This window comes from Meriones unguiculatus, chromosome 3 (assembly GCF_030254825.1).
Source record: "Meriones unguiculatus strain TT.TT164.6M chromosome 3, Bangor_MerUng_6.1, whole genome shotgun sequence".
Classification (NCBI taxonomy): Eukaryota; Metazoa; Chordata; class Mammalia; order Rodentia; family Muridae; genus Meriones; species Meriones unguiculatus.
Window position 1 is genome coordinate 179039482 of NC_083351.1, and position 17257 is coordinate 179056738.

The following is a 17257-nucleotide window of genomic DNA, read 5'->3' on the forward strand; positions in this document are numbered from 1 at the left end:
AGGCAGCTCGCCCCTCGAGAGTGGCATTGTTCTTTGTGGACAGTTTTCTCCCTCAGAGAGCCCTGCACAGCTGGGAGCACCCTTCTTTCCCTAACTGCTGAGGAGCAGCTGCTGTGTGGCCCGTCCTTTCATGGGCTGCCTGCTGGAGGGCATCTCGGTCACCCGTGAGACTTCTGCACATGGAGCTGTTCCCATCTGAGTTGCTGAGCAGCCATGTGTTAGAGCCTCCTTCAGTAGGGGATTTCTAAAACTAATAAATGGGTGATTGATATTAGATAATTTTTGCATGTCTTTTGGGAAGAGCAGGTGGTGTTCTACTTTTACCTTTTGGGGTAAGTGAAGTTTTCCTGCACTGTTACCGAGTTGTGTCCCTTGAACACACTTAACTTGGTCCTGAGTGACTCTCCTGTGTAATGATAATTGAAGGTGGCCGACACTTTGCTTAGGGTCAGGCAGGTCTGTTAGTTCCTTCCAAATCTCATCTTGCTACAGTTTGGTGTATGGCTAGTAGTTAGATTCATAAAGTGAGTTAGAGATTTTTTTTTTTTAACTGTGCATAGTACTGATAACGTGAACTCAGGACTTGGTGCAGGACATTTCAGGACTTGGCGCAGGACAGACAAATGTGTATCTAGCTCCAAATACTTTTGCCAGCTGAAAGGGTGGTTTGCTGTCAGATATGGTGGCCTTGTAGACCCAGAGTTTTATTTGAAGAATATTTTGTGACTACATTTATTTATTTATTTATTTGCTTATTTATTAGTTACACAGTATTCTGCACCGGATCTCACTATAGACGGTTATGAGCCACCATGTGGTTGCTGGGAATTGAAATCAAGACCTTTGGAAGAACAGCCAGTGTTCTTAACCTCTGAGCCATTTCTCCAGCCCCCATTTTGTGACTATTTATTCAGCTCCCAAAATAGAGTATTTTGGGTTTTCCTTTTTATTATTATTTTTTATTAATTACAGTTTATTCACTTTGTATCTCCCCTTTACCTCCCTCCCTCTTGTCCTCCCAATGCCACCCTCCCTCTTCCCCACCCGTGTCCCTCTCCCAGTCCACTGAAAAGGGAGGTCCTCCTCCCCTTCCCTCTAATCCTAGTCTATCAGGTCTTTGGGTTTTCTTTACTACTCTCAATCTATGTTCCCCCCCCCCCCCAAGAATTTATCCATTTCATGCAAACATCATTTTTAAAAATTACATATAAGCCAGGTGTGGTCCACACCCCTTTAATCGCAGCACTTGAATTAAATATGATTAGAAAGCCAGGTATAGTGGCTTTTACCTATAAGCCCAACACTTGAGAGGCTTAGACAAGATATCACTGTAACTTTGAGATCAGTCTAGGGTCTATAGGGAGTTTTAGGCCATCCAGGGCTACATATTGGAACCCTATCTCAAAGCATTGGATGGATGGATGACACTCTGGTTCTTTTGTCACAGGAGCCACCAAGTTTCAAAGGACAGCAATTTCATGTGGTCAGTGGCTTCTGTACTAGACAGGGGCTAGTTTAAGAAAGGCCTGGCCTTGAGCTGGCTCCACCTCTTCCTGTTTCTAACACAACCGCAACCCTCCCTTGGTTTATCTGGTAGGACATACTCACGCCTTCTACCTTTCCATTTCTCTTCCTCATTTTGTGCAAGCTTCCTGGGATTAGTTAATAAGCAAATGCAGTTCTGAGGCTGGAGAGAGGGCCTAGTGGGTGAGAGTGCAAACTCGTCCCACTGGAGGACTCAAGTTGCTTTTTAGCAGTCCGTCAAACAGTTCACAACAGTCTGTAACTTTAGCTTCGGGGGATCCAGTTCCCTCCTCTGGCTTCTGCAGGCACTTGTTCAAACATTACATATATGTCTGTAATGAACACGTATACATGTGTGTGCACATAAATAAGAACTCTTTGGAAAAATTAAAGGTGAAATAACTGAGTTGTATTTAAGAGAGAGTTCATTTAAGCACATCCAGGGTACACTGTCTCCAGGCTGTATGTAATCAGTCCTTAAACTACAAATAGCTGGTGTTCTGGTACTGTCTAGCTAAGACTGCAGGCACCTTACTAAGCCCTTTACCAGTAACACCTTTTTCTCATGGAAAACCCCCTGAACTCAAGGGCAGTACCAAGGAATCCCCAGCAGGTTCCTAGAAATCCTCAGAGCACATTAGTCAGGAAGCAGAGAGCCTGCACAGTCATTTCTTCGGAGCTCACTCCACCAGGATGTCTCTACCTGCTGCCCATCTCCACACCCTGGCCTGAACACCTGGCTCAGACCTGGTTAGGGTACGGTCCACATGGGTTCAGGACACAGTCAGTAAGTGGGCGGCAAGTCTATGACTAGGGGGAACAGTTTAGTGTAGGTGTGAGGATGTAGAAATTGCAGGCATCAAGTGAGGCGAACAACCAAGTGCACCACAAACTCATTGTCTCCTGAGCTTTCTGGGGTCACCCCTGAAACCCACTGTCAGCTGGAACTTCTACAGATTCCCTGTCCTGCCCCTTGGGCCCCAAAGCAAACAGTGGAGCCACCTTTTCTTTCCTTTGCACTATTAGCAATGTATTTCCTGGATTGGACAGGGCTTAGGAACTCTGGGAGGTGCCTCTGCTGAGGTGTCTATACCATCCTTCTCACTTGATACTTAAATAAGTGTGTTTAACCAAACAGTACCTGTGTTGCTAGGGGTAGAGGGTGAGACAGGTCCTCCCATGGTGACACCAGTCTCTGCTTCTCCACAGACTTCACAATGTAGCCCTGATTCCAGGCTGTCATTCACAGGTAAGTGCAGCTGAAGCTCATCTTCCTCTCGGGCTGCCTGTGACTCAGTGTGGTGGTCCCTGCATATTTCCTTGAAGTTTGTTCTCTAGCAGCTGTCATTGGAGTTGATTGTCTGCCAGCATTTTTGGTGGGCTCTGTCCAGTGATTTAATATGTAAGATTTATCTAAGCTGTATTAAGGGTTTAATGTGGGCTTGTGTGCAAGACTGGTATCAATGTACTTGAAGTAACAGTGCCATCTTTGCACTAGAAAATGGAAAAGGAACAAGGGACAGAAGGAAGGTACAGAAGCCAGCCAGAACTCAAAGTAAGGAGTGATCATCACATCCACTTGGTGGCCTGAAGCCTCCATGCCACCGGGTGAGGAAGGACACGCAGACATCCAGAGGAGGTGAGGTCTGGATTCCTCCAAGGAGCCCTGCCATCTAGGGGAGGAGATCTGGGCTCTGTGTCAAGAGTGAAGAGCTTGGCCTTATTTATACTCTGTACCATTAGTTCAGGGTGGAGTAGGCGTGTACTACTGATTAGCTGCCTAGGAGAGGTGCATGCTTAGAAGTGCTACCACGGTCAGGATGCACTTTGTTGTGACTGTATAGCCATGCTCGGCCCTGAGTGTAAGTGTCCAAAAGGCAGTTGGTGAGCGTGGTCTAGGTGTGGTCACTTGGTGATGGAAGTGTCATAAGTTAGTTTCCTCCGGCCTTGAGTAGACATCTAACTGTTCACTGTCACAAAAAATACAAGGATGAGGATGACTAATTTCCTGAGGTAGGACTGGACCTAGGTATCAGCTGTAATGTTCAAAGGCCATGTGGCAGGCAGATCCAGGTCAAAGTGGTTGGGTATTAGGTTGGATCCACAGGACCTTATCTAGCCTCCTGTTGGGCTCTGAGACCTTCTGGTAGACAGTATGGTGGCTAGTGGCAGTCCCTTGAGTTGAGGTTTGAACTCCACTTACCATTGAAGCATGTTCAATGATAGGATGAGATGTGATGGCCCCTGTGTCCAGCAAAAAGGCTGGGATGGGTCCCTATACCTACTGTGTCTATGGATGGAGTAAAGGCAAGCTAGGGAGGAAACAGATACCTTGTGTATTAAGAGTTCTAGAGAAACAACATATTGAGTGTGTGTGTGAGTGGGAAAGAGAGATTGATTGATTGATTGATTTCAGGCTATGGTCCAGCCAGTTCAGCAATGGCTGTCTCCCAACAGAAAGTCTAAGAATCCAGTCATTGTTTACAGTCCATGAAGCTAGGTATCTCAGCTGTTCTTCAGTATAGCCTTGAATCCCAAAGGAGACTACAATGCCAGTGAAGGAATGGACTTGCCTGCGAGTACAAGCAAAGAGAGCAAGCTTCCTTCTTTCTTGTTCTTTTGTGGCTCAGATTAAACATATATCTTCCCACCTCCAAAGAGATGGATTAAAGATGTATCTTCTTCACAAGATCCAGATTAAAAGTGGGTCTTCCCACTTCAAATGATTTAATTAAGGAAAAAAAAATCTGTCATAGGTACATTCAGACTCTCCGGTTTTAGGTAATTCCAGATGTAGTCAATTTGACAATCAAGATTCGTCAGTCACAGATACTGCAGTGTATTTCTCTTGCAGAAGCCAAAGATGTTGACCAGGAAGATTAAACTCTGGGATATAAACGCCCACATCACCTGCCGCCTGTGCAGCGGCTACCTCATCGATGCAACCACAGTGACTGAGTGTTTGCACACATGTGAGTACCGTCAGTTCTACCCTGGTCTGAATGTGGTGGGGGCTGCTCCAGCACAGTCTTTAGGATGTTAGCCTGGACACTCAATATGTTAGCAGGGCCAGGAGAAGAGCAAAGCTGTTGAGAGGGGGTTGGAAAGCTTACCTTAAACTAGAGATGCTGCGGGTAACTTCCTGGAGGGAGGTTTCGCTTAGGAAAGCTAAACAGAGGAAAACTACCTTTTTTTTCTGTCTGCCAAGTTGGCCACTGGTGGTACTTGGGTTGTAAAATCTCAAGTGAAGTCTTTTCTTTCAACAGTCAAGCATCTGAGGGATCCCAGGGGTCAGTATGGTGCCTGTTCCATGTTACTTATTCTGCCTATCAGGCCTGGACCTGTGCAGAATGGTTTTGTTGTTGTGTTGTTATTTTGGTATTTTTTATACTTTTTGTCTTCGAGTGTTTAGACTTTGTGTATGTATGTGCACCACATGCTTGCAGTGCCAGCAGAGGCCAGAGGAGGCGCTGGATCCTCTGGAGCTAGAGTTGCTGACCGTTCTGAACCACCATGTGGGTGCTAGAAACCAAACCTAGGTCCTCTGCAGCTCCACCAAGTGCTCTAACACTGAGCATCTTCCCAGCCCCTCAGACATCCTGGGTGGATCACCTGGAAGCAGGACTGCTGCCCGGACATGGGTCTGTTGACCACTGAGCGGCAGTTCAGAAAGTTAAAAACTCACAGCACATGTAATTTCTATCCTGTACAGTTTGTGTTTTTTAAAATGTTTTCCACTTGTGAAGAAATTTTAGGCTGAGGTTACTTGTATTGTTAGAAACTTATGATACCATTTAGGCAATTTCACTGATTTTCACCTGGTTTTTATTGTAGAAGACAGTGTTGTCTTCTTTAGGTCAAAATATAGATTTTTTTCCAAAGATTTTGTTTATTATTTATACAGCATTCTATCTGCATGTGAGCCAGCAGGCCAGAAGAAGATACCAGATCTCATTATAGATGCTTGTGAGCCACCACCATGTGGGTGCTGGGAATTAAACTCAGGACTTCTGGAAGAGCAGACAGTGCTCTTAGCCTCTGGGCCATTTCTCCAGCTACCAAAATACAGATTTTTAAATATTAGTTATATTCTCATGCTCTTGCCACCTCGTGACTTAACCACTCTGACGTTTCTCCCCGGTTAGTTCCCAGGCTAGGCGTGTGTAACAGGAGGTGGCGGCACAGTGCAGCCCAGGGGTACTTCTTTTCGGAGGTCAGGAACCATAGCGAGGAGGGTGTCCTCTTAGCCCTCTTGGCGCTGGCTGGGTGTGGCCCCAGCCAGCACCTGTGATCTGGGTTGCTGTCATCCTCTCCCTTTGCTAGTCTGCAGGAGCTGCCTGGTGAAGTACCTGGAGGAGAATAACACCTGCCCCACCTGCAGGATCGTGATCCATCAGAGCCACCCACTGCAGTACATCGGGTGAGTAATGCCGGGCTGCCGCTCCCTGGCCTCTGCGTGGTGGCGGCTGCCTCCTTCTTGGTCCCCAGATAATGAACTGCGAGTGACCAGGGCCATGCCCATGGATTGCCAGTGGCACCTGCCTAGGGGACCATGAGAACAAATGGAATCTTACAAGTTTTCTTTTTCTTTTCTTTCCTTTTTTTTTTTTTTAAGTTTTTCGAGACAAAGTTTCTCTGTGTAACAGAGCCCTGGCTGTTCTGGAACTTGTTTTGTGGACCAGGCTGGTCTCGAACAGATATCCAGCCACCTCTGCCTGCCAAGTGCTGGGATTAAAAGGGTGCGCCACCACACCTGGCATTATAAGTTTTCTTAAACTAAAAGTTTGAAGTGGAAAGGACCCCCGACCTACCTTTCTTTAGAGCAGTAACCTGCCCCTAGGCTGGAACTTGAGCCAGAGATGCAAGGGCCTATAAGTGGGATTTCTGACTTCAAGGGCTGCTCTGAAGGAAATGAAGTCACAGGTAATGTGGCATGAGGGAATCAGAGAGAAGATGAACTAAAAGAAAGAGGAGCACAGCTTAAAGTCACGTGCACAGCCAGGAGCAGTAGCAGTTCAAGTTGTCTGACCTTGGAAGTCCTGCCGGGCTCCCAGATAACACTATCGAGCCACTGTTTTTACTTCCCAGATTGAGATAAGAGTGTGTTTTCTGTGTGCCTAACTTCACTGCCAAATCATCTATTCACACAGGCTCTTAGTAAGGCCTCGTGGTCTGCGTCCTGTGTGGTGGACATGTAAATAAAATTAGCAGCTCTTGGTACTTCATATCATCCTGAGTCCTTGTGCCAGTGTCCCACATGAGCAGAGGGTAGAGGACATCTGATTTTAAGATCTCTGTCCGTATTCATGCTGGCTCTTGAACCAAGTTCTTACGCTCTGTGTTCTGGCCAGCACTGTATGGTGGTAGGTTTTTCATTCTCTCGCCATGGTGGCTCTGCGCACATCTCAGCCCACTCTCATAGTTATTTCTAAGCTTGGTGCTTTCCCATACATCAGTTCTCTGTTGGGGCTTCCTTGTGATGCCACCTGTCTCAGGGCTCTGTCTGCTTTTTCTGTCTTCATGTGCCTCATGACAGCATAAGCTGTGTCACTGCAGTTCTGTAGAGCTCAGAAGCAGGTTGGTTTCCCATTTGAAACCTGCTAACAGGAATGGTGAGGGGGCTTCCTTGGGGCTGGAGTTGGAGGCTGGGGAAGCTGTTGCCTTTAGGGTTACTAGAGTTTACTGTGGGGGACAGAACACACAAGAGCTATTTTGTGGGTACCCTCTTGTGGAAGCTTAGATTGTTATACAAACACAAAAGAGAATTAAGGAAGGAGCACGGCAATGGACCAGGTGTTGGCTAAGCAAAGGCAGCAGGGTGGCGTCTTGGCCTGAGTGTTGTGACTCACATTATGAGCTGGGTAGGAAGTAGCTATTGCCTGCCGTAAACCCTTGACCTCTAAGGGCTCTTAGCTCCTCTCTCTCTCTCTTTGGTTTAATCGACACAGGGTTTTGTGTAGCCTTGAACTTTTCATCCTCTTGCTTTTACCTCCCAAGTGCTGAGATTATAAGTGTGTTCTGCCATACCTCGTTTGTGCAATGCTGGGGATCAAATCAGGAGCTTTGTCAATGCAAGGCAAGCAAGTTGAGCTACTCTCCAGCTTTCTTAGCTCCTTTCTCACTGGCAATGCCTGGGTTCTGTCTGAAATTGTCTAGGGTGATACCTCTGCTGGTCCCAGCCTCTGCTCCTGACTTGGCTTCACCTACCCCCACCTTTTTGCCTGATTGTCTATTAGGGGCAAGGCGAGAAAGCCTTTGGGCCCTGTGCTGTTATGTAGAAGGGGTTTTCTTGGCTTCAGCCTTTACATTTCAGGATTTAGGGTGGAAAGTTGTGCAACCAAGACTAGGGGGCGTGGTCTAGGCAGGTGGTAGAGAATGTTGAAAATGCCCCTGTCAGCCTGCAGGGTGAGCGTGTTCACTTTGAAGAAACAGCTCCATTTTGAGAGCCTTCCACCCAAAAAGTACCCTGTGTTACGTGTTCCACGTACCTCCGTTTCCTAGCCCTCTTGCTGGACTTGGCAAAACCTGGCGTCATTGCTTGGTACTCAAGTGTTGGAGTTCTGGTCTTGATCTATGAGCTCCAGCAAAAGCTAGGTGGGTGTGGTGGAAGATGTCAGAGTCATCAAATAAATGCCTGTCATAGTTTGCTTCTCTGTTTCTGTGGTAAAACACTAACCAAAACCAAGCGGGGGGGGGGGAGGGCTTATTTGGCTTCTACTTCCAGATAACAGTTCAGCACCAAACGGGCTCAGGGTGGGAACTGAAGTAGAGCCATGAAGAAATGCTGCCCACTGGCTTACTCTCCAGGTCTGCTCAGCCTGGTTACCCATACAGTCTTGGACCACCCACTCAGGGGTGACACTGCACACAATAGGCTGGGCTCTCCTAAACCAGCTACCCCCACCCATGCCCGTAGACCCAGTGTAACGGGCCCGTTCCTCACCTGGTCTTCCCTCGTCCTAGGCTACTCTAATCTATGCTAAGTTGGCAAAACCAGTCAGCACAGGCTCCAGTCTACAAAGTCCAGCTTTGCCCCTGGGGGCATGCATCCTGGTCCAGGTGTGAACCGTGCTCCTTCATGTGGACAGAGGGAACGAGCTTTGCAGTTCTGTGTGACCACTGTACAGTTGGGCCTCGTAGCCAGGAGCTTCCAGAAGCTGATGCGTGCAGCGAGGCATGGGTGGCTTACGGCCACGAGGTGGCTGCAGTGTCACTGGAGTAGCCACTGGACTGAGCCCAGGCGGGCTGGATTCCAGTGCATTTGTTGAAGTGTAATCAGTGGTCAGTTACTGGATTCATACAGGCTTATAGAATACAAATTAGAAGTTAAAATAGCTTTGAAAATTAAGTTCTTTAACACTTTAATCAAGAAATTACTTTACATAATTATACTTTATGTTTAAAAATGGCAAACTATGATAGGAGACCGATTGTAGATAAAGTAGTTGTCTGAACCTTCATGTTTGCTCATGTCCAGCAAGTTGATCCTAACCCTTGGGCCAGGAAGCAGGGGTCACTGTTCTCAGAGTGACTTTCTTATCCCAACAGCTGGAACGTAAAATAAATAACGCATCAATTCAAGTCCTAGATAATTTTAAGCACATTTTCCATTGCAGACTAGAAGGGAAATCCAGCCTCAAGTTGTTAAGTAGAATATGTGAATAATGTTAGCATGTACATTGGCTGACACCCCCCACACCTGTTCTCTTTTTGCAGTCATGACAGAACCATGCAGGACATTGTTTACAAGCTGGTGCCAGGCCTCCAGGAAGGTGAGTTGAAACGCTGCTCAGCTCAAATTCATAGCTAGGGTTTTGGCTCTCAGACCCAGGCCCTTTCCTCAGCAGCATTCCCATTTTCCACATCTTAGTTCTAGATCCTCATTGTCTTCCTGTGATTTGTAGGCTGTATTAGTCTTAGGAGACAACAAACAACACCTCAAGATAAAAATGCTGAAATCTTGAAAAGCAGTTGCAATAAAATTTTATAAGCATGTATGCAGCCAAGTACATGACTGTCCTTGTATGCTATGATCACTGATTTTTGTTGTTGTTGTTAATTTTTTATTCTACTTTACTGAAAGTATTTATTAGCTGTGGGAGTTTCTGGGAGGAATTTTTAGGGTCAGTTATATATAATATAATATAATATAATATAATATAATATAATATAATATAATATAATATAATCATATTGTCTCCAAATAAAGATACTGTCACTTCTTTCTTTCCTCTTTGTATCCCTGTGATCTTCATTTGTCTTATTGCTCTAGCTAAGACTTCAAGTACTATATTGAATAGGTGTAGGAGTAGATAGCCTTGTCTTGTTCCTGATTTTAGTGCAAATGTTTTGAGTGTCTCTTCACTTAGATTGACACTGGCTGTGGGCTTGCTATAAATTGCCTCTATTATGTTGAGGTATGTCCCTTGTATCCCTAGTCTCTCCAGGACTTTTATCACAAAAGGGTATTAGACTTTGTCAAAAGTCTTTTCTGCATCTGGTGATCGTGTAACTTTGTGTTGAACCATTCCTGTACATCTTCGGGATGAATCCTACTTGATCATGGTAGATGATCGTTTTGATAGGTTCTTGAATTTGGTTTGCAAGTATTTTATTATGAAATTTTGCATGTTCATAAGGGAAGTTGGTTTGTAATTCTCTTTGTTGATTCTTTATGTGGCTTATGTATCACGATGACTATAGCCTTATAAAAAGAATTGGACAGTATTCCTTCTGTTTCTGTTTTATAGAAATTTGAGGAGTATTGGCATTAATTCTTTGAAAGTCTGGTAGAAGTCTGTGCTGAAACCATTTGTCCCTGGGATTTTTTTTTTTTTTTTTTGGTTGGGAGCTTTTTTAAATCAATTAATTTAATTAAGATGAGTGCTCCCTCTTCACACACACCAGAAGAGGGCATCAGATCTCATTGCAGGTGGTCGTGAGCCACCATGTGGTTGCTGGGAATTGAACTCAGGACCTCTGGAAGAGCAGCCAGTGCTCTTAACTGCTGAGCCGTCTCTGCAGCCCTGGTTGGGAGATATTAATGATTGCTTCTATTCCACTATGGTCTATAGATTGTTTAAATTGCTTATCTCATCTTGATTTAACTTTGGTAGATAGTATATATATCAAGAAAATTATCCATGCCTTTTAAATTTTCCAATATGTTATAGATTTTAAAGTATGTCCTTATGATTCTCTGCATTTCCTTGGTATCTGTTGTGATACTATGTGGTTGCTGGGAATTGAACTCAGGACCTTTGGAAGAGTAGCTAGTACTCTTCTGAGCCATCTCTCCAACCCAAAGATTTGTTTAATATATATGCACTGTTCCGCCTGAAGGTATGCCTGCATGTCAGAAGAGGGCAGCAGATCTCATTATAGATGGTCATGTAGTTGCTGGGAATTGAACTCAGCAACCAGTGAGTGCTCTTAAACCTCTGAGTCATCTCTCCAGCCGCTGGGTATCTGTTGTTATATCCCACTTTTCATATCTAATTTTGTTAATTTGAATCATTTCTCTCTGCCTTTTAGTTAATTTGGCGAAGAGTTTGTCGATCTTTTTTCAAAGAACCCTTTGTTTCATTGTTTGCTTTTTTTTTTTCTTTTTGTATTTCATTTTTGTTTTATTGATTCCAGCCCTGAGTTTGATTATTTCTTGCCATCTACTCCTTTGGGTATTAGTTGTAGGCTTAGAGTTTTCAAACACCTACTTTATTTAAGGTTCTTAAAAGCCTCTACCTCCCTTCTACCCACCCCCCAACTTAGGTAGGAGATAGTAGGGAAAGGGGCTGGCGACCTCTTTAGCTGCTTCTAGTCTGTGTCACTGGGATACCAGTAGCCCAGTCAGACAGCAAAGCAGCAGCAAGGGGGTGGCACCACTCAGCACAAGCAGCAAAGCTCTGCCAGGGCAGCGCGAGAAGGTCTTCAGAGCATTTCTCTGTGAAAACCAGCAAAGCGATGAAGCATTCTCTCACTGTCTGTGGACTTCTATCTATCCCTTTCCAGAGTCCACACAACGGTGTTTTCTAGCTGGCAAAACCCACACCCTCGCACAAGGTAGTTTCTTTCCGCAGGGGGAAACACATTCCCGCATCCCACACTTGGGACAGAAACGAAACACATGTTCACATGATACAGCTGAGTTTCCAGAGACTTCTACAAACGAAACACATGTTCACATGATACAGCTGAGTTTCCAGAGACTTCTACTTCAGTCGTTTCTGTTCTAGACTTTTCAGCATGCCGTTAAGGTAATAATGTAGTCACTTAGTGCTATAAACTTGCCCCTTAGAATTGCCTTCATTGTGTTCCACAAGTTTGGATATGTTTATTTTCATTCAGTTCTAAAAAAGTTCTGTCTTGGCCCATTTTTCATTTAATAATGAGTTGTTGAGTTTCCATGAATTTGTTAACTCTCTGCTGTTTTCATTGATAATGCCCAGCTTTAATCCACAGTGATCAGATAGGATGCAGGGGGCTATTTCAGTTTTCTTATATCTCTAGAGACTTGCTTTTTGTCCAAGTATGTGGTCAGTTTTAGAGGTGCTAAGAAGGTATATTCGTTTGTGTTTGGGTGAAATGTTCTATCAATATCTGTTAGGTATATTTGATTTATGAAGTGTGTTAGCTCCAGCATTTCTTTGTTTAATTTTTCTCTGGATAACCTGTCTGTTGGAGAGAGTGGAATGTTGAGGTCACTCATTATCACTGTATGAGGGTCAATACATGATTTTAGCTGTGTAGTGTTTCTTTTATGAACTTGGGTGCTCTTGTGTTTGTCCATAGATGTTAAGAATTATAACATCCTCTCAGCAGATTTTTCCTTTAAGTGTATAGTGTTTTTCCCTATCTCTTTGGATTAGTTTCTGTTTGAAGTCTATTTTATTGTATATATTGGCTTGTTTCTTGGCTCCATTTGCTTGGAGCTTTTTTCCATCCTTTTACCCTGAGCTGATGTCTATTTTTGGTGTTAAGGTATATTTCTTGGATATAGCAAAAGGAATGGTCCTGTTCTGTTTGTTTGTTTGTTTTCCCAGTCTGTTTATTTGTGTCTTTCTATTGGAACTGAGATCATTGATGTTGAGTGTTATTAATGAGCAGTGTCTATTGATTTCCTGTTATTTTGTTGTGGTGTGGGTTCTGGGTTCTCCTTGTCCCACCTTTTTGATTTGCTGGTCTGAGATTATATGTTCTTTATGTTTTTTTTGTGTGGTTAACCTCTTCGGATTGAAGGGTTTTTTCCATAGTGCCTTCTGTAGAGCTGAGTTTGTAGATAGATGTTGCTTACATTTGGTTTTATTTTGGAATGTCTTTCTTTCTTGCAATTGAATCATTTCTTGTGATTGAAAGTTTTGCTGGGTATATTAGTCTGGGCTGTTATCTGTAGTCTCTTAAGAGCTTATAGAACATCTGTGCTAGCCCTTCTGGCTTTTAAAGTCTCCATTGAATAGTCATATGTTATTCTAATGGGTTGCTTGGTCATTTTTCCCTTGCAACTTTTAATATTTTTCTTTGTCCTGTATATTTAGTATTTAGTATTTTGGTTATTATGTGTCATGAAGAATTTATTTTCTTATCTAGTCTATTTGGTGTTCTGTATGCTTCTTTCACCTTGGATAGGCATCTTCTTTAGGTTAAGGAAAATTTCTTCTACGATATTGTGGAAAATATTTTATATGCCTTTGAAATGGGTTTCTTCTTCCTCTATTCTTATTATTTATAGATTTGGTCTTTTCATGATGTCCCAGATTTCCTAGATGTTTTGTGCCTGTAGCTTTTTCAGTTAAAAAACTTTTTTTGACCAAGGTATCCATTTCTTCTATCTTGTTTTCAGTGCTTAAGATTTTCTCTTCCATCTCTTGTATTCTGCTAGTGAGGCTTGCCTCTGAGGTTCTTGTTTGAGTTTCTGAATTTTTCATTTCCAGATCCCTCAATTTGGATTTTCTTTATTGATTTCATCTCTGTTCTCATGTCTTGAATAGTTTTCTTCATTTCATTCTACCCTTTGTTTTTATTTTCATAGATTTCATTAATACATTTATTAGTATCATTTTAAAGATTCTTGAGCATATTCATAAAGGCTATTTTGAGGTCTTTAACTATGCTTCAATTATATTGCATTTATCAGGGCCTGCTGTAGTAGGGTTGTGGGGCTTTAGTGGAAATACATTGTACTATTTGATTTCCATGAATTAAGGCTAGATACCAACAACAGAAACAATAAAGAAGGCTTACAAACTCGTGGAAACTGCACGTCTTACTACTTAATGGAAAATGAATCAGGATAGATATTATTGATTATGTTTTTACACTGATGTCTTGGTATATCTGGATTTGGAATAATTGTAATTCTAGGTGTTGACATCTAGGCTTGTCTTTGTTGGATGAGTTTTCCACTTTTTGATTTCTGTTGCCCTCTGTAGCTTCTCTTAAGAATGCATGGTAGCCTGGTAGGGAGTGCTTCTGAGTGCCGGCCAGGTATGACCTTGGAGGACCCTGGGTAGAACTTGTTTCTCAGTATTGGGAACTGACATTCATGATTGGGCTAGAAGGGTGGGGAAGGGTGGGCTGACAGGGTTCACAGGAGGGAGAAAGGCTGGGTCTGCCGTGGAGAGATGTGGAGTCCATAATGAATGGAAGGAAAAAGAGGGGAAGACAGGCCTCTGCAGTTGTTCTGCTATAGGGTTGAGATTGAGACTACAACTACAGAATTAGAATTGGAAGATGGCAAGGAGAGTGAAGATTGCCTACCTGTTTCTCTGGCTAGCATGGCCAATGGATTTCCAAGGGAAAACTGCCTTGGGTGTTGGCCAGTGAGACAAAGGGATGGGGTGAGAAACTGAAACAACTTTTAGCCACAGTTGAATTAAGTGTTTCCCTCCAAAAAGGGTTCCGTTCTTCTCATCATTAGGCTTACATCACAGAAAACTGTCCTTCATTGTCATTGCTGTGTTTTGATTGACAAGTACGTTGTGGCTGAACTATATCTTCCGGTCCCTTGTTACTAAATTTTGAATTTTATCTATAAGAAGCTATAGAAATTTGTTTCTCTCTTGTTTCTGAGCTCCCATCAGCATCTGAGTTTTGCCCTCTAGACACCGGTTTGCTTTGCTTCTTCATATAGAAAACCTGCAGCAGCTGGGGCTTGATGCCAAGTAGGGCTGGTGTACATAGAATGTGGCTTGCTGCTAGTGTGTGCAGCTCTGCCTTTCCCCAGGGCTTCATCCACTTAGGCTCCGCAGACACATAATGCAAGCCAACTTTCTGGTGGAGTATTTCATTGGGAATAGTTACAGAGTCTCAGATGCCAGTCTGCTTCTAAATCCCAAGAGACTCCTGTGTTTCTTTTTTGAGTGTGTGGGCATTACACTGTTAGAGCCTGAGCCAGTTGTGTTTTAGTCCGCCTTTTCCGTAACTATGCTTCGTGGCGCATGCTGCTCGCCACAGGCACTGTTTACAGTGGCTGTATAAGATTCCTTGGGGTAAGTGACTCTACTCTGGTCCCATGCTGTACCTGTCGGGTTTACTTTGCCTGTTAATTCTGGACAGTGCTGGAATACTCACAGCCTCTGTAGGAATATGTTAAACAGAGGAGATGCCATGTACTATCGGCCAAATTTAAATGGCTCAGTTCCAGCTGTTGGTCATGCAGCATTGAAGTTATATATGATTCTTTAGTTTACAAGTAAGACTTCCTTAAAAAGAAAAAAGACAAGACTTCCTTACACCTTGATTTGTTTGCCTTTAGGATAAATTACTAACACTGGCTAAATTCTAATGTATTTTAGACTTAATAATACCAAAGCAATTCCAATTAATGTTTCTGTATCTGTTTGTTTATTTTGGTGCACTTTTCATTTGTTTGTTTGTTTGTTTGTAGATAGTCTGTCTAGCTCTGGCTGGCCTTGAACTTACTGAGATCCATGTGCATCAGCCTCCCAAGTACTGGGATTAATATGCTTGTGCCAGCATACCTGGTGCTGTTTCTAACACTGGGCATACTAGACTTTTTTTCCTTTTTTCTTTTTCTGTGACAACCTAGAGAAGTGGTTTTGTCACAGAGTTTTAGGATTTTAAGCGCATGGTCATCTGGTTGCATTGTTTGTGGCCATGGTGAAGCCAAAGAGTGCCGTGGTGGAAGGATATGGCTGAGCAAAGTTGCTTACCTTATGGTGGCCAGGAAATGGAGGAGGGAAAACAAGCAAGAAGGACTAGGAGCAAGCTCCTCCTCAGGAGCACGCCCAGGACCTGCTTTGCACAGCTCTGCGCTGCCGTCTGCACCTCTCAGTAATGCCATCAGTTATCCTGTGGAGTTAGAGCTCTCTTGTCCAGCCACCTCCCAAGAGCCCTGCAGTTGAAACCTTAAGCATGAGTCTTCAGAAGACATTTGAGACTCAGATATAACACTAGTTATTATTATCTTTTTTATTATGATAGGTGAAAAATAAGGAAACAAGCAGTAATCGTGGTATCAAAAGCTGAGTTATTTCTACCTTTAGGGAGTTCCTTATTGATCTCTGGGGTTTTGGTGTTCAGGCCACCGCTGATCTTGAGGCCACTTTGGCTGGCTTCCCTTTGGCAGAAACTGTTCCAGTCTTTGGTTCAGGGTTGCCTTTCATACAGTGGTGTAGGGAACCTGTCTTTATTTATTTTGTGTATGTATGTGCACATGTGGGGATGTATGTGTGCTTGGTGTGTGATGCTGTTGTTGGTTTACAGAGGCTGGCACAGCTTGTAGGAATCAGTTCTCTCCTTCCACTGTGAGGGTCACAGTGTCAAACTCAGATTGTCAGGCTTGGTGATAGGCAGCTTTAATCACTGAACCATCTTTGTGGTTCAAGAACGTCTCTAGTTGATATTTTTGCCATCTTTTGGGCTAGGCCTTTGCTTCCCTCCACTCTAGAAGGGCTTCCTTTCTGACCAGGTAACACAAATGAGACATCCTCATACTTGTACAGTCAGGTTTTGCAAAGCATCTGTTCAGGCTAGACATGTCTAGAATGTGTCTTAGGCTATCTAAGGGTTCCAGGTCTATAGAGAAAGACAAATGTGCAGACAAAAAGTTTAATAAAGCCAGGCATGATGGCACATGCTTTTAACTTTAGCATTCAGGAGGCAAAAACAGGCCAGTCTCTGTGAGTTAAAGGTTGGCCTGGTTTACACAATGAGTTCCAAGCCACCCTGTCTTTAAAAAAAAAAAAAAAAAAAAGTAAAAATTTAAAAAAACTGAATGATGAAGCATTTCTTGTTTGGCTACATGTAAATCATCTTTTACTGAGTAACTTACAGATTTTTGGTTTGGATAAATCATTTTACATTTCCTTTACCATCTGACTGTTCTGAGCAGTGGTCAGGATCTGGTGCATATCGTTCAGGTCTGATTTTCAGTCTCATGGATGGAGCGTCTGCTGAAAGTCAGGAGATGCTCTTGTCTCCAGTCATTGATTATTTCCTCCTCAGTACCAGGCATTAGCCTGGTCTGGCCAGTGGGGCTGTGACCATCTAAGCACAGACCGTGCTCCTTTACTGGCCAGTGATCTATAGAAACACATAATCTGAAGCCTTGGAGAGCTTCATGACAAGATGCCTGTTGTAGGTTATAGGTTTCTGCTTCCTCTTTTTTCTTGCATTTCTTTCATAGCAACTGCTGCCCACAGCCACTGGGGGCAGTCTTCACCCAGTACAAGACAGACATGGCCACTGGCCACTGCCACAGTCTGTGATGTGACCA

The 17257-nt window shown here is 43.6% G+C and overlaps 1 protein-coding gene across 2 annotated transcripts in view; it reads left to right on the forward strand.

Moving 5' to 3' along the window:
- The window catches only part of Pcgf3 (polycomb group ring finger 3), a 43911-nt gene that overhangs the window by 9185 nt on the left and 17469 nt on the right, over positions 1-17257 (forward strand). Inside the window, exons 2-6 of one of the 2 annotated variants that reach the window (XM_021645624.2) lie at positions 2734-2773; positions 3023-3163; positions 4363-4496; positions 5848-5944; positions 9241-9296. In XM_021645624.2, coding sequence (XP_021501299.1) covers positions 3123-3163; positions 4363-4496; positions 5848-5944; positions 9241-9296 — 328 coding nt within the window. In that variant the 5' untranslated portion in view covers positions 2734-2773; positions 3023-3122. The remainder of the gene's footprint in view (positions 1-2733; positions 2774-3022; positions 3164-4362; positions 4497-5847; positions 5945-9240; positions 9297-17257) is intronic. The other variant, XM_021645626.2, reaches the window with a different exon arrangement.